Source organism: Acromyrmex echinatior, chromosome 15 (genome assembly GCF_024713525.1).
Source record: "Acromyrmex echinatior isolate Ae372 chromosome 15, ASM2471352v2, whole genome shotgun sequence".
Classification (NCBI taxonomy): domain Eukaryota; kingdom Metazoa; phylum Arthropoda; class Insecta; order Hymenoptera; family Formicidae; genus Acromyrmex; species Acromyrmex echinatior.
In genome coordinates, this window is record NC_141866.1 from 9,879,306 (window position 1) to 9,903,189 (window position 23,884).

Genomic DNA, 23,884 nt, shown 5'->3' on the forward strand with positions numbered 1-23,884 from the left:
TCAATTTTTAGCTTCTGACTTTTGATCTGTGACTAATAGCTTATTATAGAAAGTCCATTACATCCAATTTACGCTCCGACTTTTATTTTCATCAGCGATGCCTAATATAACTAATTTTATTATTATTTCGAATTTCGAGAGCCTTGTCGTTTAAACTTTGTTAAATAAAATGATATTTGTGTCGACTTTTGTGTCAACTCGTGCTTCTAATGAAGAAAGCATCCCCTAATTACTTAAAGACTAATTCCCAGCAAACGAGAATGGATTGAAATGAATTGAAATGGATTCAGATTTTCAGAAATATCGATACACGAATTTTTAAAATAAATGCTTTTCCCGAATACATTTTTATTCGTTTATAGGAATTGCATGGAACATATCTCTATGCCTTTCCATCTAAAAATAATATTATTACTTTTTCCGTGCACAACACGCACATTGCGAATACCGTTCGAATACAAAATTTTCAACAGGAAATACAGTTTTTCGATCCAATTGCGTCCAATCGAATCTAATCGAATCCAATTAAATCCAATAAAAAAGTATCCGCTATTTAAAACACGCACTCGGATAGAAAAGAAGTCAATTCCATTTTAATCTCGTTTGCCGGGATGTAAGATCATCAACTCGAAGCGCAAAATTAAATATACGCGCGATGACGAGCTCTCCCCTGTCGCGTCCGAAGGAATGATGCTGCGCATGCGCGGCCCGGCGCGAGTCCAGCATATACCGCACCGCGCTCCGCGGTGTACGCAGTATTCACTATTCGGCATTCGTTGACGCGATTTCTTTACGGTTGTGCCGACCACCGGCGCGACGGTCCGTCTCTCGCGTATCTTCTACCGTCACCGAGCGCCAAGAAAAAAACGTGAGCGTTTCCTCTGCGACGTTTCCTCTTCCACGGCCACGGAAGCGGCCGGAGTTCGGTCGGAGTTCACCCCCTCCCCCCTCCCCTCGCCCTTCCCCCCCCCTCTCGAAGCTCACCCAACACGCGCGGCGGACCAAGCCACGATCGTGCCGGGTTTGATGTGTAACGTTAACGACACGCCGCGGGATGAAGCTCACACGAAACTGCCTCGGCAACATCGGCAAGATGTTGGACTTCTACTCGCAATTCAACCCCTCGCCACTCTCGATAAAACAGTTCATCGATTTCGGTAAGTCCTCGCCCTACCCTCGGCCCTACATTTTGTACGTGAAAGCGCAGCTTCGGCCTGATCAACGCGTCACTTTTCGTCACGTTAGCGCAGTGTAGTGTGTATAGCGTTTCACATCACGTTACGGCTTGATCGCCGCACTGCTTATTATGTCAATTAAATACGATTGAGCGAGATGCTTCAATTCCGGCCGAAGCGACGCGGCCGGAGTTTTTGGCTCCGCACTGTGCGGTTGTTTAAATTTCTTTAGCGGCGATGATTATGATTATAATAATCGATTAGAATACTTATATCTCAAATTTCTATATATCTCATCGGAAATCGTGAGCATTGCACTTCTTGCAATGTTTCACGTATGTTACACTGAAAAAAAGTTTACTAAATTTTAATAAATATTTGTTCGAATGGCACTAATTAAATATTTAAGAAAATATATTATTTAAAAAGTGTTAAATTTTAATAAATTTGATTTGAATGATCCTAAATATTTACTAAATGTAAACATATGTTTATTTGATACAAAAACCATTAATTTGATTTAACTGTTATTTTTTATTAAGTAGATATTCATTCATTGTAAATGTTTATTTCATATAAAAATCATTAATTTGATTTAATTGTTATTTCTTATTAAATAAATATTTATTCATTGTAAGTAAATGTTTTTTACTTGGTACTATTCAAAGAAATATTTATTGAGTGGAGTGCAAAAATTCATGCATTAATTATGTAAAGTTTAAATAGCTGCAATTTTGTTAAAAATAAACGAAATTTAGATTAAACAAAGGTTTTAAAGTTTGAAATTTCTACTTTCGAATGGTTACTATATTTTTTGAATTTATGTAAGTTTTGTAATTTTTATGTATAGGAAACTATGAGTTAAACAAAACGAGAAATTTTTTCTTCACTCTGTGGGCATGTCACAAAAAAATTGCAATTTTTTAATTTCTAATGTAAAACCTTAAAGTTTTCCTCTTGATTTTTCCTAAATAAAATCGTTTTTAAATAATGTCCCTACAATTTCTTGTTACTGAATTGTTGCGAATTAAATAAAAAGAATATTTTGATTTGATACTTTGATTATTCATAACTCCCTCAAAATCATCACAATTTAAAAAAACAATTAAAAAAATTATCTCAGATTGTATTTCAATGTTCGAATGTTTCGGCGCACAGTCACATTTGAGATCAATTAAATTCATGAATCAAGAATATATTATTCGATCTAACTTTGATCGATTCTAGACGCTTTCTACTATATTTTATGTTGTTAAAAAAAACAGATTCTTATAATAAATTCCCCTATCAGATAAAGTAAGATTTAGATTTTATTTTATTTTTAACAAAAATAACAGCTGTTTGTATAAAAAATTGGGCACAAATTTTTGTAGTCAGCCAATATTTAAGATTTAATAGATTTATTTTCAGTGTAATATTTGAGCTTTTTATTTTTTTTTCTTTCTTTTCTTTGAGATAAATACTCATACTAAATGTACATTCGAATCATGACATCCCAGATATATTAAAGATTTTTCGGAAATTATTCCTAAATACTAAATCGTTCTTAAATATATCTCTAACACTTATAATCCGAGAAGAAATAACATTTCTAAAGCGATAAAGATCACGTAGTAGTTAAAATTATCCCGATTTTTAATAATTAAAAAAATATTATCTATTCTGTAATGACAGTTTCATTTCGACACGACTTGGAGACCTTGGTGCCCCACGTGAACGTCTCGTAATGCGTCACTGAATTTACGCGTTAAACAACACAACGAATACTTATTATACTATTCCGCTTCCCGTGTAACACTCACGCGTAATATACGTGAATTGATGAGAAATTCAATATGTTTTAGAACATACGTAGGCTTTTCTTTTTCGGATATCGCAGCGAAAACTCTGGTTTTTCTTTATTCCTTTCCTCTTTCTTGCTAATTAAAAGGGTCCCCGACTTGTCATATGACTCTCGTTGATAAGGAATGACACACGCATGATGCAACTCGCTCCGGATGTATAAACAATCCCGACTGTATTCCTTTCTATCACGCCAGCGAAACATTCAGCAATGTTTATGCATATATGCATAATGATCATAAAATATTCACGTGATCAAGAATGTATCAAGAATGGAAGTTATGGTTTCTTTCTCCCTCTCTCTCTCTCTCTCTCCGTCCTTCCTCTCTCTCTTTCTCTCTTTGATTAACTTTTAAAATCAAAATTAATAGACTATATGTAAAATTAACGTAATTACGTTAAAAATTAATAAATAAAATTAAATATAAATCAAAATTATATAAAAAAATTATATCTATGAACCAAAAATTTGATTAAAAATTAAGTTAAATTGAAGCGAATGTTTAAAAATATCCCAAACATTTAATTAAATTAAAGTTGTTATAATTATTATAACTTTTATAATTACTTTAAATAAATTCAAAATTAAAGTTAACTCTCCGCCAAATTGAAATTTTTAAAGATACCACTAACATTTTTAATAATAAATTTAAATCTGTAAAAATAAATAAAATGTAATTCTTTTATGTAAAATCTCATTATAGCTTTGACAAGTATATCAGAAATATAAGAATTATTTTAGATTTTTGTATAATGCAGAATAATAAAAAAACTTTTATTTCTTGAAGACTCAAATTGCTGAGGGAAGAATTAAAATTTATGTTGCCGACAGAGAACTCAGAGAGTTAAAAATATCTGGAATATTGTAAGACACGTAGGCGAATCATGTAAGTAATAACAGAATAAGCGTTTTTTAGTAAGACAAAATTAATGAATAAAAACATGATATAACAGCAAACTTTTAAGAGAAGCCAATTTACAAAATTGCAAATAATGAATATGAGATTTCTCAAAAGAATAAGATATTTAGAGAGATACAGAGAAGTATGTGTGACGTCAAGGAACTATTCTTTAAATCAAGATTAATAAGATGGCATATGAGAAGATAAGCGTAGTTTCGAAATGAAAATGGGACAGGGACGGCTGAGATCATTCACCTATATGACTTCCAATGCATGAATATGTTGGGTGTTTTGTCTAACAGTGGCTCAGAACGTTGCTAAACGTCACGAGTAAACGTCACAGGCTTGTTTAAAGGTATCCTATGCTCCAATAAAGTTCATTATAGCGCACTTTATAAAAGTGCATGTCATGACTGTTGCTGCCTATTGACCTCTGGCGTGTTTTATTGATTAATAGCAACGAGAGGATGATTAATATACAATTACTGGAAATGCATGATCTGAAATTTGTACCGGAAGTCTTAGTCATATATTATGCAGAATGTATGGCACGTGTATAAAACTTTGAGAAAACGTTTCTTGAGAAAGACTTTTATTTACAATGCTATTATATCGCGAATATATCATATATTCCTCATAATCTCGATTGACGAACAATTATACATGCGTCACATCTTGTACTTGTGATTTCCATTTTCCTTGAATGAACAGAATGCTAAATTGGACATGCATTATAGAGAATCTATTTAATTTTTATGCGAATAATACAAACATCAAGGTACTGAATAAGTATCGTAAAGTCTTAAATATAATAAAAAAATAGACAACAAGAGGGAAAACAGAGAATAAGATTTCAACATATTCGAGACCGTGCATTATTATATAAATCTCTTATTCTCTCTCTCTCTCTCTCTCTCTCTCTCTCTCTCTCTCTCTCTCTCTCTCTCTCTCTCACACACACACACACACACATGCACACAGAGCCTATGCTTTTCATTATGTATAAAGCTTAACTCCGTTGAATAAGTGGATTTCGATTAGAATTCATGATCAAGAAACGTCCGTCGCTTTGGAGTGGGTCAAGGTCGCAGGCATGTTTCATACATTTGGATGAAGAAAGCCTGTTTCAGTCACTGCCATTGGCGACAAGGTTTCTCTGTGAGAGACTTAAAAGAGCTAAAATAGAATAATCATGCATAAACATAGTTTTATTCCACTTTAGAGTGACTACCCACGACTTGGCATGAATTCGAATGATACCAAGAACAGGAGTGTATCCACGTCTGGTGGAATTTGTACCCGCAAACGGTGTCGCCGTAAAATTACGCACGCCCACATGCGTGCGTTTGACGTGCATCCTGCTTAAAATACGCACGTTGCAAGGTACCGCGAAATCGATACATTTTCAAGGGCAATATATGGTGAAAATAGAAAAATATGAATCGATGTCTATATCACTTTTCGTGATTCTGTGCAAAGGAACATACATTGGCCAAGGAAAGTGTGGATTGAAAGTTTAACTATCGGAACTATACTTTGCATAATAAATTTCGAATTTAATTGGAATTATAAATACTAAAAATTTATCCTTTTTGCTTATAAATGTTCCTATCATTTAAAGGTTTCTTTTTTACTTTATCATACACTGTTTTTTTTAGGAAATTTACAAATTTGTTTTTTGAAAAATATTTTAAAAAATTTTTTTAGGTAAATTTTTTTTAGATAAATATTTTCAAAAATTACTTTTTTCTTTATCTATTATTATTTTAAGATAAATTTACTATTTTTCTATTAAAAATATAAATAACTTACAGATCTATTTAATTTCTGCGTACGTCATATGCACGATTCATGATTTCGGATCTGTCAGTGGGCTAAAATAAAAAAGATGAGACAGCATTTTAATCAGAACACTTGTGGTAATCAAAACTATTGTTGGAATTTAATTTTTTCCATTGTTTTCGGGACTCGAACAAAGTGAAACAAAGTGAAAATCGAATTCTTCTTCTAAAAACGTCTTTTATTTGTTTACTGAACGAAATGAATAATTCTAATTTTGATAATATTTATTTAAAATGATGTTTTATTTTTTAGTCCATTAAGTGATCAGCAATTTTGGTCGCAAATAAACCATGCACATGATATAGATAGAAATCAAATGCATTTATTAGTTACTCATATTTTTTTATAGAAAAAAATAGCAAGCCTCTTGAAAACAATAATAAATAAAAAATAAAAAGTAATTTTAAAAAATATTTATTTATTTTTCAAAAAAGATTCTTAAAAACCTATTAAAATAAAACAAAATGCTACAAATAGAAACCGCCTTAAAAATTATAATTTGCCACATGTACAAAATGGAAGCTATTTCTCTTTCGTTTTATTTGTGCGATATGTACTCAGTATCGGTGATATATATTCCCGCGTTGTATTTGTGTTCTATTTATGTATCGTGTTAACGTAATAAACTTTTATTAGAGATTTTTTTCACATCGCGGGGCAAAAATCATCTATATTTGTGTATTGCACATGTTATCGCCACAAAATTATAATTCATACGACTGATTTTTTTCTTTATTATGCACATTCATTATACATTCGAGGAACATAAGTCATAATAAACATCTAACATAGTATATTTGACGTCACTTTCAAACGCGATTAAGATAATCGGATGAATGTGGCGTTGATTAAAATTAGTGAGTACTTTGTATATTGATGTCGAGCAAATATACCGCTCGCAAACGAATATTTTATTCGAAACCGAGTTCTTGTAATTTCTTTCGTATTATTTTCATTGACCCAATTCTATATTTCTACAAAATATTTTTAGTAATATTATATGTATGTTCAATGGTTATAAGGTTAAGGAGAAGAATATTTATTTATTTATTAATATTTAAAAAAGATGCCTAAAAAAATTTCAATAACAGTCTTGACAAAGTCAAAACAGTAAACAAAGCCAGAATAAGCAAATTCGACATTGGTTTTTAAAAGTTAAATTATGAAAAAAAACGCGACGTGCTTCATTGTAATAGGTGAAAATGTTAATACAATCAGTCTATCAATATAACATTATACTGAAGCATGCCATTTTAATATACAATACAGTTAGCATTATGAATAAAAATTAATTATATATTGCTAACAGCAACTAATAAATAATTACTATTATGATAATTATTACTTTATTGAAAAAAATTGTATTGCTTTGATTTTATAAACCATCAAAGTTACGAAGATAAACAATTTTTATTATATTACGATTTTAATTTTGAATTATTCAACGCTAATAGTTCTGCAAAGCTATATTATTAATTGTGTAAGCTTCAAAAAGCACATACTTCACTTATAAAATAGATTAAAACGCTAAAATGAGGATTGCAGGAATATTTTAAAAGAAAAATGCATGTAGCTACATATTCGGACAAGCAATGAGGAAAGTTCTAAAACCGCTTGAAGTTGAAATTAAAGTTTACTTTTCAAGATGATCCTTCTTTCCGATAGAGCATTTTTGGAAAGTGGGATATTCTTATCGCAAAAAATGTTATCTTTGATAATCTAGCTCGATACGTAAAGAATTGTTATCTTTATGCTATTTTCATTTTTTTGAAAAAATAAAAGGTGATATGGCAGGCGTATTTCTAAAAATCGAAGATTCATCTTGCTACAACGAGCAGTAAGTTGAGAGACATTCGCATCTCCCTCCTGCAACGAGAGAGATCACGCGCGGGAAACAGCTGTTCAATTTTATACCCATCTGACTTTAATGCATACATCGCACCAATCGTGGTGCGTTGGTAATCCACTCGAAACCTGGGCACTCATCATGCACTACTATCGTGTCTGTTATCTTTCTACACCTTGTGCTAGTTGTGCTTTGGCATTTACTAATAAACAAGTTTATGACCGCCCATATGTGCAGACCTTCTATATGTATAGACCTTCGACCATGTGAACTGTTAGTATCCCCCACTTTTTGTGTGTATATATATATATATATATATATATATATATATATGTATGGGAAAAGTGTGTAAATGCTTTGAATTGAAATGAAGATGTACGTCATCTGTATATACAAATAAGTGGAAATAAGAATAGAACTCCATTTAGGTGTTTATAGTCGATCCTTATTTTTAAGATCATTTTAAGTGCAGTCTTAAAATATAAATCAATCACACAACAAAGCCATATTAGCATCTTACGAAATTACTTAAGACGGTTTTGAAATAAGAACCGATTATGATTGGTGTTCATAATTGGTTCTTGTATTTAAAACTGTTTTAAGTACAGATGTCTTACGATGTTTACTGTCTTAAGATGTCACGAACAAACAGAGTTGTTATTATCCTAAGATATATTACTTGAGACAGTCTTGAAATAATAGTCGAATATAAATACCGGTCTTGATTTTAATTTTCAATTCGATAGTTAGGCCATATAAATTCAAATTATCTTTAGTATGTTGGAAATACATTTTTGACGTTTTAAATATATTTAACAGATTTTTCTTGATCATTTAAAGGAATCTGATCTCATTTTTCTTGAAGACTAAGGTCTTTTGAGAAACTATAATAAATATGATGAGTAAAATTCATTATTTACTGATTTATTAGTTAGTGAAAAATAAATAATATATAAATATTAAATAAACATTATATGAATGAATTATATGAATGATAAATATTAAGAAATAAATTCAAATTAAATTAAACAGTCAGTCATTGATTTATAAATTAGGGGGAATTCAGAAAATTTGACCATATAGGTGAACCATTTCAAATATCTCATTGAGTTGTCAAACCGCGACGTATGAATCATTTTGATTTCTCGAAATATGATAAATAGTTGCCGGCTTAATTATCATGCATTTGGCACAAAATTTAAATGAAAAATTTGAAGTAGTTCAACTCTATATAGTCAAGTTTCTCGGACTCCCCCTACTATATATTAAATCAAATTAGTTATAAATTTATTATTGAAAGTATTTTAGATGTGTATTATTGACACGTTTTTACGATTTTATTTACACGTTTAGGTAATGGAAACGCAACATCAGCATATCAGATATGAAATAAGCATTAAAAACTTATACAGATATAAAATATAGACTACAGAAATTATATGTGAATTGTATGTAAATGGTAGACATAAGGGAACTATTCGAATACGAATCTTTATGATTTGAATCCAAACTATTTTCGGAAATGTCGAATCGAAAACAATAATTTAAGAAGTTTAAATAACGAATAATATGTCGACAGCCTTATATTATTATTATCTACATATTAAAGTTTAACCTAACACAATAATATTATGTTTTAAAGTAAATATTATGTATTACAAAATATTATGTATTAAAAGTTATGTTTCAGTTTGATTCGATTTGATTTAATTCGATTCGATTCGGATAAAATTTTGTCGATTTGATTCAAAAAAACTTTAATTTGCACATCTTTTAAATGTAAGTCTATTTTAAATCCATTAATAAATCATACAGTACAAACAACGACGTGATCCAACATGACAACTTTTGAGACTTGAAATTTTTACTGATTTATTTTCACGGAACGCTTTGCCTATACTGTCTACATACGCGAGGATACTTCATCCATGTATGCTTTTTGCACTGGGAGAACCCAATTATGCTATTCCTTATTTGCCGGTGCCGATCCGGTTTCTTGGCTTCGTAGAAATGCTCTTGGAACACGTTCTTGTTCCATTTGGTAGACGATACTCTCGCAGATGCTTTGTTGTGTACAGGTTCTTATCTCTCGCTGCAATAATGTCAATCGTTTTAAAAATGCAAATAAAACATTTTACCATTCCGGGAAAGAATCAGCTATCGATTTCTCTGTTTTATGTTCCATTATTAGGCAGTTATATAAAGTATTGCTTATTTTTGCAAAAAGGTAATAAAAAATCTTTCGCAACGGTTATCATCAAAAACTTGAATATCTTGAAATTTTATTTGTTTTATATTTAATATGAGACAAAACTGTTTACATAATACAACGATATACGATCCTGAACGCGATAATGATTAATCGATGAAGTCTTTTCTACACGTTATGGAATTACGCAGAATTCTCACATACAGAATTCTCACTTACGAGTGTATCATAAACAGATTATATAATGTACATTGTACTTACTTGCTGCTTTTTTTAGAAAAATGTATAATTACTTATTAACAGAGTTAACAAATTGCAGAATTATCACGTGAAATTATTGATAATCACGTGTTTACAGCGAATATATAATTAGCGTTATCAGAAACATATTTAAAATATTTGATTTAAAATATTTTTCTGCAAAATCTTAATTTAATACTTTCATTTTTCCTTATCAGAGAAACTGATAAATATATACACAATAATCTCTATATCTGAGTAACTGAATAATCTGTGAATTGGCTGTATACACTATTGGCAGAATATAAAATCAAATGTTTAGACTGTCTGTGATCTGTACTAATACTATATAAGATTATCTGTGATCTATATTGACAGCAATCAGTATTTATTTCTTTATGAAATCTTTAGAAGACAAACATTTTATTGAAGGAAAAAAAAGAGAATAACATATTATAAATCAGTTCTTCATCCCAGCTTTCGTTATCTGTTACTTCAAACATAAATAATGTCAAGTATCTACACCGCAAAAAAAATTGATTTTGCGGAATATGTTTCACGTGATCGTTCTGCTTTTAGAGATTACATTATTAAAAATGAACCACAAGCTTCCTTTACATGTAAATAAAACTTATGGTTATGAACGAAGTTAAAAGTAAATAAATGCTTTAACTGAAAATTAAGTTACAATAGTTACTTAAATGTAATGAACGTGTACATTAAATTTATGAAATTTAATATACTTTTAATAAAATTTTACGAAAAGTACACTAAATTTTATAAATTTTCATGAAAAATACATTAAATTTTATGTATATGTACAAATATATAAATATATATATATATAATATATATATATACTTTTTAGTTATAAATACATTAAATTTATTATAATACAATATCATGAAATTACGTAACTTAAAAGTTAATGAAATTTAAGAACATTTTTAACAATGTATGTTAAATTAAATATGTAACTTATTTAATAAAGAAATATATCAGAGAGAGAGAGAGAGAGAGAGAGAGAGAGAGAGAGAGAGAGCGATGGTTGACTGATTGTCACGATTAAATAAATTCAAAGTTAGATCTCGAATTTCGTTGCACTTGTTATTCTAGTTTAAAGGTTACATCATAACCCAATGTTTGCGGTACGTTTTGTTATATATATTGTAACTCGTCACACTCGTTTTGTCATATCGGTTTACATTGGTCATATCGGAAATCGTTGATAGGAATTCACTTGATAAGTTTTTCATGAAAACGTTTGTTTTGAAAGAACATCGCTTTTATCGCATTTTAACTTCTATCGATTGTACATGAATTGTACACATCAGTTAATATTTCTTTGTGAGTGTGCGTTTTGAATGTATACCAATCGTAATAACAATCGTAATAACAATCGTACAATTAAGATATTAAAAAGATTATCCCTTTCATGCGAAGCCAACTAAATTTTTTATTTCTATTATGACTTAGAAAAAAATAATTATTATCTATGATTACAAAATGCACATGTGTAATCAGAGATGTTTTTGTTTTGTCGAAGTAATTACGTTAATTACTTTATCTTTTTTTATCAAGATTATGTTTATATTTCTCTGATTCTAAAAATTAAATGATTGCATTTAAAAAATAATAAATTACTAGCTTCTTTGACTACAATTTATTTCATATAATTTTGCGGTACAAACAATGTCATAAATATAAATGCAAAATGATCCAGGTAAGAGTCACAGGTAATAAAACAAATAGAACAATAATAAACGTATGCGCTTATCATTTTTAGAAGGCCACGGTATACATCAGTTCTAATTTTGCACATGCCACTGTGGTCTAAACTTCTACATGTTAATGCAGTGACACGAAAGTAAAGCGAAGTAATTTTCGTTGTTATCTATTAGCACGTGCAAATGAAGCCTTGGTAATACGATCACCGTATCTCACGTATAAATAATTCAACGTTAATTGTAGAAATCAATTTATCATAATACCTCATGTCTAAATGTATTTACTCGGAAAGTACGTTACTCCGCGCGAATATCTCTCGAGTAATCCAATTATCAACATTTCTTTCAGAAAATATTTTTATTTTATGTATATTTCTTCTCATTAAGGTTTTACAGTTGTCAAAGATAAGATTATTCAAAGAGAAATATATTATTCATCACATAAGATTATTCAAACAGAAATGATTTATCGCGTTCGTTTTCACGAATTTTTAAAGCAAGAGACAATTACCAAATCGCAGATGTATTCGTTTTAACTATTTTTTTACATCTCAGGTAAAAATAAATGTTTGATTTCATGAAGTGCATATTACTGCGCATAATGTATTATTCTATCTTTGTTTAACATTCGATGAACAAGAATAAAATGATACATCACGTATTTCACGGAATGCAGCCAGAATGCGCTGAAGTATTCAGAACTTGGGAAGAAAATGGAAAAATTGAATATATCAGGAAATATCTACAACTGAGCGAATAAATCTAGGCTTTCATGTGCAATTTTTGAGAATTAGTTACTTGGCATAATTGAAGTGCTTTTTGCGTCACTTTGTGCAACAAAAAACTGATTTACACTGATTTGGCAGACTGAATATCATCAATTATATATAGCATAGGAACTGGGAACAAAGTTCAAAGATTCGTTCGTCTCAGATTGCCGTCTCATGATCATAAATAATTGATTTCGTTTGACATTATTTTTCATTATCTATTGAGATTTCGAGACTTTCTTTTTTCTGACTATCGCTATTAGCGAGTTTGCGTGAGGAGTGCTGAGAAAGTATGGTGAATGTTTATCGTATTTCGGCGACCCGAAGTGATCGAGGTGAAACGCAGATAACATCCTTGAACTTCATTTCTGTCAGCCCTTATCTATTTTAATTTTTATTAGGGCGAAATCTCTGGACAAAAAAATATGCGCGTTTCATTGAATTACATTGTAAACGATACTTACATTTGAGTAGCTGATATGCAAAAGCTGTAATTGTATTCAAAAATTAAATACTGAAACCCCTGAATTTCTTAGTTCCTTGATTACGAATTGAATGTTTTAAAAATATGTTAAAATAGTTATAAAATCACGGTAAAAAGGTAGGTCTGATTGTAAAAAAAATTAATTCTCCAATTCTCTATTATTGTAAATGCATTACATTCATCAATCATATTTAATAAAAATGGCAAACTTTGTTTCAAAATCAGTTAAAATCCTTTCTTCAACTACAAAGCAATCAAGTGTATTCTGTTTTAATAAATAAAAATTGTATTTCTCATGCCATGTTATACACGTTTAATTAATTAAAACAATTACTAATAGCTTGAATGAAAAAATTATACAAATTATACAAATTTTTTCACTCTCGCCAAAAGAAATTTCAAGTAAAGATAATGACTTTTGTCAATTTACAAGAACTGTTGCTTATTCATCTTACTCTATTCGTTATATCGTCTAGAAGTCTTTTGTTAGCTAAAGTCAAACGATAATGAACGATAATATATTGTAATGTGGATATACAGTGCGCATACCAATTTAACCATCGCAGTGCTCATTTAAATAAAACGATATTCTTATCTATTGTTCTGTTTGGCATACTATGTCATTATGACTCAGAATAAAGAGCGATGAAACATTCATTTTGTTGTTTGTGCAAGTGGATTATCCTATAACAATTGAGAAATGTGCATATCATTGTGGACAATGTTATTGTATAAAATGAGATCACTTTATCAACGAATTTACGCCCATTTCTCTGCGCGAGATAAAGTGTGCCCAAATAATGTCAATTTCCGAGGGGAATGTCCTTTTTGCTACTTTCACAGCGTGTCTAACAGCGCCTGTTAAATTCTCAGCAGTTTGAATAACATTAATTTACAAAAAAATTCTTAAAAATATTTTTGAACAATTTTAATAATATTTATTTTAAAAAACGACGATTATAATTCTCTTCTATGGAATGTCATCCACGCTCAGAGTCTTCTTAATTAATTTATGACATCTATAAACGTCATACACACACAATTTCAAAGCAAGTAGAACTATACAGTGATGTACTTTAGAATTTATAAAATGTAATCTAAAATGCAAATAATATGCAGTTGCTAAAAAATTAAAATTAAAAAAATCATAATCATTTGTGGTTTAAGATAATTATATTACGCGATATTGAAAAGTTTCAATCCGATCAACGGAGATTCATTGGACGATGAATGTGAATGTCAGGACCGGCGTGCGTGATGAGCAATGAGCACATGCAGCATCATAGGATTTTCCGCTATTCAATTTCGCTTCGTCAAGTGGAATTTTATATAAAAGCAAAAGACTGATCTGCGTCTGGCAGATAAGGGCGTTCAATTTCCTGGCAATTTCTCGGCTGGTCGCTTCTAGAATCAAATCGTGAGAGCCAGCCGCGATTCTCTTCGAAATTCATGAAAACCTAATCTCGTTTGACGCCCACGAATAGGTATTCGCATTTCTCTCAACAGCACGAAGTTTGTAAAATTTGCGCAAACTTTTGAAACCCACAAATTTTATGAATTGTATTCACTGATATAAATGTATAGAAATATGGATTGCTGATTAACATTGTCAAGATGTTCCCAATTGAACGTTCATCATTTTACAAAAATGTTACCGCGCGTTCATAATAATTTTATATTAAAAACTATAATAGAGTATATCGGGCAATGAGAGTATCAAAACAACGCGGAAATTGATATGCAAAAAGAATATAATTATCAAATAATATTTACATAATATAAAGATGTGATTGTCGGTACCACTATATTTAATTAGGCGGCAAATAAGGTGATACCGATAATCATTGTACATCTTTATATTATTGTAAATATTATAATATTTGATAAATATATATTCTATTATAGTATTTAATTTCGAGAGCACGATTAATATTTAAATTTTATATTAATGCATGATGTGTGTGTGTGTGTGTGTGTGTGTGTGTGTGTGTGTGTGTGTGTGTGTGTGTGTGTGTGTGTGTTTAACGAGTATGCTCGTGTGTGTATAATACGTGTCTATAATACGCTTTGGGGAATTTTCTTTATAAGATGACTGCGAATATGAAATTTTTAGAGTAAAGACTAATCATCAGAAATGTAGGATTTTAATTTTCACTTGAATGCTACTCAGGTATTATTTTATCCATGTTGTTCACTGAACGTTAAACAATGATAAAATGAGACATAGCACTTGAGTGAGAATCTAGAACACCCCCTAGTACATATCAGTAATTGTATCATTACTACGTAACGTCACATCTTTTTCTCCGTACAAGGCTACGGTTCACTTACTACTACAAATGCTTTGAAGCATTTTTGATTAATCAATTAGTAAAATTCTTTCTTTTTGTTGATCTATCAAATGCTTTGAAGTGGCGGAAATAGTTTTAAGTGGCGGCTTCCATTTGAAATTAACTATAAAACAGAACTGTGAAACAGTTTCCGTATTAATTTGATCCAATTATATGATAGGAATAAGCGTATCCGCCATTGAAGTAATGACGCAACCTAGATCTTTATTAAGGTTGATTAAAATTTTGTAAAAACTCATATATTTAGCTTCGTTATTTCTTCAATCTTTCCAATCTTCCGTTGATTACACTTTGCGTGATAAACAATCGTTATCAATTGCCTTCCCTAAGAGAGAATCAATGAATGAATGTGCTAATCTCTGTTGAATACGAATTTTTAGATGTCAAGGAACTTTTTTGTGCGTAACAATAAATGTTAATAATATTTAGTTGTTAAATTGATTATCAATTTAACAGTTTAATAAAAAGATATTATTCCAAAATAAATATTACGAGACCTGTTTGACGATCGTTTGACGAACAAATGTTTTTTTAATGCTTATATTATGAAACACATTTATGTTCATGTATTTCACATAGATTTCTGAAGCTTGTTACGAATCGCTTGTTGCGGTGGGTTGAAAAATCGCATTTTTTTTAGACTCTCGCAGTCTCAAGTAACAATCTTCTTCTGTTGCATGCTTACCAGGTCGAGGTTTATTTTCAGAGCACGTATGCAACCCGGGAACATGTCTCAAGTATATCTATAATAAATAATTGAATTTTCACTCCAACAAGGGAAGATAAGGGATCGATTTATCGATGTTTACTCGAGCGTGCCGATACCAAATATTTTATGGACGATTGGCCGATGTTTCCGTCAAGTTCTTTTGCAACAGCTACTTTTCGCGTGTTTAAAAATATAAGTAATACGTTTCGTTTTAGGATAATACGTGTAACAAAGTTCAAGAATGTGTAAAATTTTAACAAAGAAGAATTTCCAGTGGAAAAACTTCAACTTAACAGTAGAGAAAATTGAAATGAGGAATTTTTTAAATTGTTCTAATAGCTTGTAAATTGAGCAGCGCTGATGTTTAGCGAAGGCGTGTTTAGCAAAGAGCATAGGTAAAACATAACTATAGTTCGTATTTGTCAATAGTAATAGCGACACGTCGTTAAGTAGGTCAATGTATATGTAAGTTGATGGATGTTATTCGATTGTATTGATTTTTTTATGTATGGACAAGTTAATGATTTTTATTAACTTCACTTTAATATTAAATTCAAAATTTTTACGTGGTTCTTTACATATGTTTTTTAAAATTTTTCGCGTATATAAGAAATAAAAATATTAACATAACGTTAATTTGATCATTATTAATGTAAAATATTAAATTTTCTAAGATTTTTTTATGTCAGAATTTGTTATATATATTACATGATCATAAAAAGTTCCATTAATTTTTCGTGAATCAGCCTTCAGTAGCATTAAAAAATATACAATTAAACTAATAAGAGGCAGTCCATCAGTTACAAATTTAAAGAATCAACAATATTGATTAATAATATTGAATCAATAATATTGACGTACGCATTAATATTTTCACAATCTTACACGATCGGTGTTATTAACTACATTTCAGCTTATTCAATTTTATGTACTTAATTGTGCAAATGGAAATATGAATGCATCCTTTCGACAGACATTACGCGATAAATTTATACTATTAGGTGTTGGAATTAATTCGTAGCGTTTTTAATGAAAGAATGTTATTTATTTCACATGAGCATTAAAAAATACATTAATGAAAGTACTTCCCATCACTTGTAAAACGCTACGAATTAATTCCAACACCTAATATAAGTACCAACAAATATTGACAATATTATATTAATCAAAAATGTAAAAAATGAATGTGGTTATAATTTCAAAAATATGAAAAGAAAAAGCATAAAGAACCACAGCACAAGATGTAGTTAGTGATATTTAATTATTCTTGCATTATGAATTACAATAAAAACATTAAACGTTTCGGTCACAATCTGGCCATCTTCAGTAAAATTAATAATATTCTTAAGACGCAGAGTTACATCAAGTTGGAATTAAATTCAACCCTCGTGTGTTATAATTGTAAAGATCGTGTTTGCATCAAAGCGACGCTGCTTCATATAATAATGTTAGAACGTCAGAAGTCATGTAGTAAAAAGTGTAGAACGAGAATTTCCAGATTCTAATTTACAATAATTTATTTTATTATTAATATCTTTTAAAACGGAGTATAAATTACGGAGTATAAATTAATATAATTATTAATTATATTAATCGTGGAGTAGAGTATTGTTGATGATTTAGTGACGTCTTAATTCTCGAGAATTAATATCGTTGTCTGATAGAGGATATTCCTTATTATAGAAGGTATACTTATGTTCAAGAATTAAAAAATATTATTATTAGAATTAAAAAATATTATCCATCTATCAATATTAATCAAATATGATCAATAATATTATTCAACATTTGTTAATACTGATAATATTAATCGTGTAAGATCCTTACATAACAATGATAAAATTATATACACATTCTTAATTTATCTGTGACGAATACCTCTTATTAGTTAGTCAAAAAATGAATATATTTCCATCTGATCAGATCCAATCCTGAAATAATCGTAATTTTTAATCTCTCTCTCTCTCTCTCTCTCTCTCTCTCTCTCTCTCTCTCTCTCTCTCTCTCCCTCCCTCTTTTTCCCTCTCCCTTCCTCCTCTCTATCTCTCTCTTTCTGAATAATATTAAGCTGTAAAAAATAAAAACACATAGAATATGTGAATATTGCTCTTGATAAAGATGTATCAAACGTCATTGCCAGCGCTTAGCAAAAAAAAACTTATATTACTATTACAATTATTATTATATATTGATACTTTTTTAGAGAATTACATATTAAACAAACGACATGAAAAGCCTTTCTATTTAAAATAAATTATAGAAATGACATATTGTTGGCATTTTATCAATTTTTTATTTTAATATTAAATTAGTTTTAATGTTATAGCTTGTGAATATTTTCACTTTGCAGTTTGTTTTCCTATCGATCCTCACGATAATTTGTTGCTTTTTTGAGATGTACTTCTAACATTCACGAATATATTTTGTCTGATAAGCAAAAAATACGAAACAGAACCTGTTTTGACAAGCACGACTTGCGATTGCAGCCGTCTTGATGACTGTTAATATCAATGTGTTACGCAAAATGTTATTAATCAACAAAGAAAGAATTTGCGCAAAGATCAGAAATAAAATGAAGTGCTTATCAAATAAAATGCGTGATCATTAAAATTTTATTTCTCGTAAATTAAGATATATTATGAATTTTATATTTGTATATTAAATTCTAGAAAAAGAATAATAATTTCAATTATTCTATAAAATATTTTCATCGATTAATAATTGATTATATCGGTTATATGTTTATTATTACATTATTTATGATTAATATTTGCAAATTGTGATTATACCGTCAATGTCTTTTTCAGGTCTAAGCGCCTGTGAGAGGAAATCTTTCATATTCTTGAGGAAGGAATTGCCGGTTCGTCTCGCCAACATCATGAAGGAGATCCATTTGTTGCCAGAAAACTTACTAAAGATGCCTAGTGTTGGTATTGTAAATAATTTATATATCACATCTTTTGAAGAAATAATACACTTTGAAAAAGTCGATGTCAACGATGCCACTTTAGATAAGTGAGTAATGTGGATCAAAAATTTGTTGGGACAGATTACAAAATGCTACGAATTACTAAACAGAAATCTTGGATTTCTTACAGATTTTGCCAAGCTCTAATAAAAATACGGAATAGGCATACCGACGTTGTTCAAACAATGGCACAGGGCGTTTTGGAACTGAAGGAATCCCACGATGTGGACATTCAGACTGAAAACAGCATTCAGTATTTCTTGGACAGATTTTTCATGTCCCGCATTTCCATTCGTATGCTGATCAATCAACATAGTAAGTTCATCGAACATTTCTTGAGTATAAATTTTAGTATAAGTCGCATATTTTACCGCGCTTTATTGATGCTTTTTTTATTATATTTCAGCGCTCCTTTTTGGTGGGCAGTTGAACGGGCACAGTAGACACGTGGGATGTATAGATCCATCCTGTGACGTGATCGGCGTCATTAGAGACGCTTATGAGAACGCACGATTTTTGTGCGATCAATATTATCTGGCTAGTCCGGAATTGAGAGTCAAACAGCATAACGGCAAGTTTGAACAAAGTTGATTATATTAGTGTTAGTAAGTAATTTGAGACAAATAATTTTCTATAGAGATAGATTACAGTTCCACAATTTCTATCTTCTACTTTATCTTCATACATGTTGTATGAATAAAGAATTATGATTATGTATGTATGATTATGTTACATTTTACTATTCGATAATTAATAAAGGATTATTAGTAAAGGGTTGTAAAAGATAATAACGATCCGATATAGGTCCGGTTTTATCAATATAGGATTAACTTCAATCTCGATTTAATTTACTTTTTATCTTTTTTTAATTCTGAGAATGAGAAAAAGCTGAACAATAAGTTAAACTGAGATTAATCTAATATTGGTGGAATCGGCTCTAAGTTGGTCATAATTGTTACATGATCCGTTTTTCAGAACTTGAACGCAGTAGTGAGATTAGGATTATTTATGTACCAAGTCATTTGTATCATATGTTATTCGAACTCTTCAAGAATAGTATGAGAGCTGTGATGGAACATCATGGATGCGACTCGGACAATTATCCGCCACTTGAGGTTTTACTAGTGCGCGGAAAAGAGGATATTTGCGTGAAGGTAGAACGAACCGTTTCATTAATATGGCTTAATTCCTAGACAATGCGTAATTAGTTCGCAGTGAATAATTATCACCGTTTTACCATCTGCTTTAGATATCCGACAGAGGTGGCGGCATTCCTCGTTCACAAATGGACCATTTATTTAAGTACATGTACAGCACTGCTCCACAACCGAGCAAATCAGATGCTCATACGGTACCGCTTGCAGGATACGGTTATGGTCTGCCTTTATCCCGATTGTATGCCAGGTATCTGCATGGCGACATCGTATTGCTCAGTTGTGAGGGCTACGGAACAGACGCTATTATTTATCTAAAGGTAATATTTAAACTTGTCAAAAATCTCCAAGGTTACATCTAATGAGAAACACTACATGTCCTATATATTATGTATAATTTCGTTTTGGTTGCATTTTATATCATAACTGAAAGCTTACATCTTCAGGCTTTATCCACCGAGGCAAATGAGCTATTGCCGATATTTAACAAGACCTCGTCGAAGTTTTATCGTACACCGGTACCCATTGCGGATTGGAGCAGTCAATGTGGTGGTGGGATGGCAACGAGGCAACTTAGTATGAGTCACGCTCAAGGCCATAGACTGCCTCATGGGATGGAAATCACTCATTTATAGCAAAACGCGATCGATGCGGATCAGAAAACGATTGAGTGAGTAATTTATAATAGTACGATGTACACTCGCAAGTTCTTCTTTTCCTAAAGCACTGAACTTACTTCTTTCTTTTTCAGAAAGTTCAGACAAATATTCTATCCGCGTATAACAAAGGATATTTTAATAGGAAAGCTAGATCTGTATTCGAAGCCAGAACAACTATTGAAGGAATATTCTCTACAAATATGAGAAATAACTGGTTATTAGACGAATAAAACACTAAACATATTGGCCAAAGATAATATTGATAATCTCTTTCTTGTGCCGTAATTGTATTACATATCAAATCAATTATACAGATTTGATAATTGAAACTTTTGTTTTTCACCAACTCGTTTTTTTGTGGTACAAGCGTAGATCATCAGATTATCTACTATGTGTTCTAGCGAAAAAAATTGTGACACGGTTTACAATTGATATAAAAGGAAAAAAAAAGTGAATTTGATAAATTTTAAACAAGTTATAATTCATTTTATAATGAATTGTTGCATCCAAACAATTGGATTGCGATTATTTGTAATAATAGGCTTTGTATGGCGGAATGTATTCGATCATCTCATAGTTAATTATACTACAGACAATATCAGCATTTCAATTTGAGATAGCATTTTTTGTTACATTATAGCTCCGAATGTCGAACGATGTATCCTGGATCACGTTCTGAAATCTATTAAAAAATATAATTCTTCTGTATCTATACAGATACAATAATATATGCTAATAATATATATTTTAATAATATGATAACATATTTATTAATGATATATACATTATAATAATAGATTTTTTTCTAAAGAATTTTTAATACTGAACGTTTTTATTATATTCCTTTTTTTCGTATGTTTTTTTCCTTATTTTATCGAATAATTTTCTAAAGAAAAGAATTATTTATATTAAATATATTTTTTAGATTTTAGAAGGTTGTCTAGAAGACTAATGCAGGTTACTTCCAATCGACTGTATGAGACTCGTAACAAATTGCAGACTGTGATGTAACATGAAATTTTGATTTAGCTGCTAGACAATTACATCTGTTAGTGTAAGCATGCACAAGATGTGCATGTATAGCAGATAAATTATAATTTTACGGCTATATGCCTGGTATTCCGTACAATTACAGAGAAAACTGAGCGAAGAGAAAATACTCTTTCGCGAGAATAATATTTTGTATCGGAAAAATTTATGGTCAGCTAACCAATCAGCTACTTTTTAATTATATTTTCTATAAGCAAATTAAACTTATACGGATCAAAATTATTTCTTCGCGAAAATTTTGGTACGGATCTAACGCATTCTAAGGTATCTGTGTCATTGAGGTATCTGCAACTTTAATTATATTTTGATAATAATATTTTTTTTTGTATAAATAATACATTATGATAGAAAAAGGTAATCAATGTCAATAATTAGTATTTAATTAATTAAGTAGTAATTAATTAATTAATTTGTCTTAGTTATGTAAAAAATTAAATTTATATCTAATAATTAAAAACGATGTCTCTTAAATTTATGAAAAATGATTATAATTATTTGAAAAATATATTTAATATTAAAATATATAATATATAATATTGTATTATAAATCATGTATTTTTTTACGTAATATGTAAAAGTATTTTAAGATTTATCGATTTTCTAATTACTCGAAAAGTAAAAAATTTACTTGATCACACAGATATCTCACAGAGTGATTTTGTAATTATTTTGTAAATTTATATATAATATTATACGATATAATGTGTTGGGAGAAGAATGTTGCAAGCGCGGAATGATGAGTCACTTGTGAATGCTGTGTACGTTTTCTACGATGCTACAGTTTTTTTAAACGTAATTTCGAAGACATAGATTAAGATAATATGCTGTATCATGAGTGTGATAATTCTTGTAACATTTTTCAAAAAATGTTGACAGAGAATTCCTCTTTCTGAGTGATTCTAGAAATGATTTAAATAAAGAATGTTATGTACATATGCTATGTTGAATACAATGGATAAGTATGTGAATTTGTTAGTTACGACGAATTTATTCTATATTCGTGCATTCGACACGAATAGGATGTTGTAAAACATTGTTAATAAACAATCTCGGAACAAATGTGAGACGTACAGATTATTTCGCATCGTGAGAAACTAGGTCAAGCTGTCCGACCCTTGATTACGAGTTTCTGCTAATTCTTAAGTACGCATAGCATCTGTAGTGCGTCTGATAAGGGCCCGCATATTATCAAGGCAAACAATGAATCTAGGACGTCATGTATACGATGGTTGCTTCCCAAATAACTCACATTTCATGTATGTAAATTAAATACCCATATCCCGTTACACACTCCTCTCGTGCTATAATACTGGAAAAACACAGCGCCTATAAAAAGTCAAGTGGCTGAGTCGGAGAACACATTCCGTGTGTTATTCTACAACGAAGTTGAGGCGGCACCCTTTGAACTACCATCGCAGAAACAGGTAAAAAGATAAACTGATATTTTTCATAAATCTGTTGTAGAAATTCGTTTTCTGAATTAATTGTCTCCAGCGTTTTTCTTTTGTTTATCTATGATTTTTCGCAAGCAAGTGATCGATGTGACTGTGTGATTTGCATGTGTAAAACGATAATCATACATGGATAATGTTTATAAAGAAACTCAGGGAACAAAAAAAATCATAAAGATTCAAAAGAAGATTCGACATTCATGATTTTGTAATCAGTACACTGTTCATATTAAACAAAATATGCAACAATCTTGCAACTATCCGATATCTGGATAAGAAGGAATTATCTTAATCTAATTGATATAATTAGGTGACAAGACTGTCTTATCGAGATTTAATTACTCAAAGATTAACTATAATTGAGAGTTCGTGATTAAAAATAAAATTACAATAACTGATCGATAAAGAAGAACTTTATGATAAGACAATGGAAAATCGACGATACATATTCGATAAGAATAAATGTATATACAATAATGTATAAAAAATTTAAAAGACATACGAA

At 30.2% G+C, this 23,884-nt stretch overlaps 1 protein-coding gene and 1 long non-coding RNA gene across 3 annotated transcripts in view; one reads left to right on the top strand and one right to left on the bottom strand.

Annotated features, from left to right (window-relative positions):
* The first annotated feature begins 730 nt into the window (after positions 1 to 730).
* On the top strand, positions 731 to 22,987 carry Pdk (pyruvate dehydrogenase kinase). 2 transcript variants are annotated; one of them, XM_087413993.1, is made up of 8 exons: positions 731 to 1,157; positions 18,905 to 19,112; positions 19,196 to 19,380; positions 19,472 to 19,636; positions 20,041 to 20,219; positions 20,315 to 20,539; positions 20,666 to 20,889; positions 20,975 to 22,987. In XM_087413993.1, exons 1-7 carry the CDS (start codon positions 1,055 to 1,057, stop codon positions 20,852 to 20,854), a joined length of 1,254 nt encoding a protein of 417 aa, XP_087270119.1. In that variant the 5' UTR covers positions 731 to 1,054; the 3' UTR covers positions 20,855 to 20,889; positions 20,975 to 22,987. The 2 variants fall into 2 exon arrangements, with proteins under 2 accessions (XP_087270119.1, XP_087270118.1); XM_087413992.1 differs by having other exon boundaries at positions 734 to 1,157; positions 20,971 to 22,987.
* Positions 15,414 to 23,884, bottom strand: part of LOC147907275 (uncharacterized) — a 79,725-nt gene continuing 71,254 nt past the window's right edge. Inside the window, exon 2 of the long non-coding RNA XR_015547598.1 lies at positions 15,414 to 17,222. This is a non-coding gene — a long non-coding RNA (uncharacterized LOC147907275). The remainder of the gene's footprint in view (positions 17,223 to 23,884) is intronic.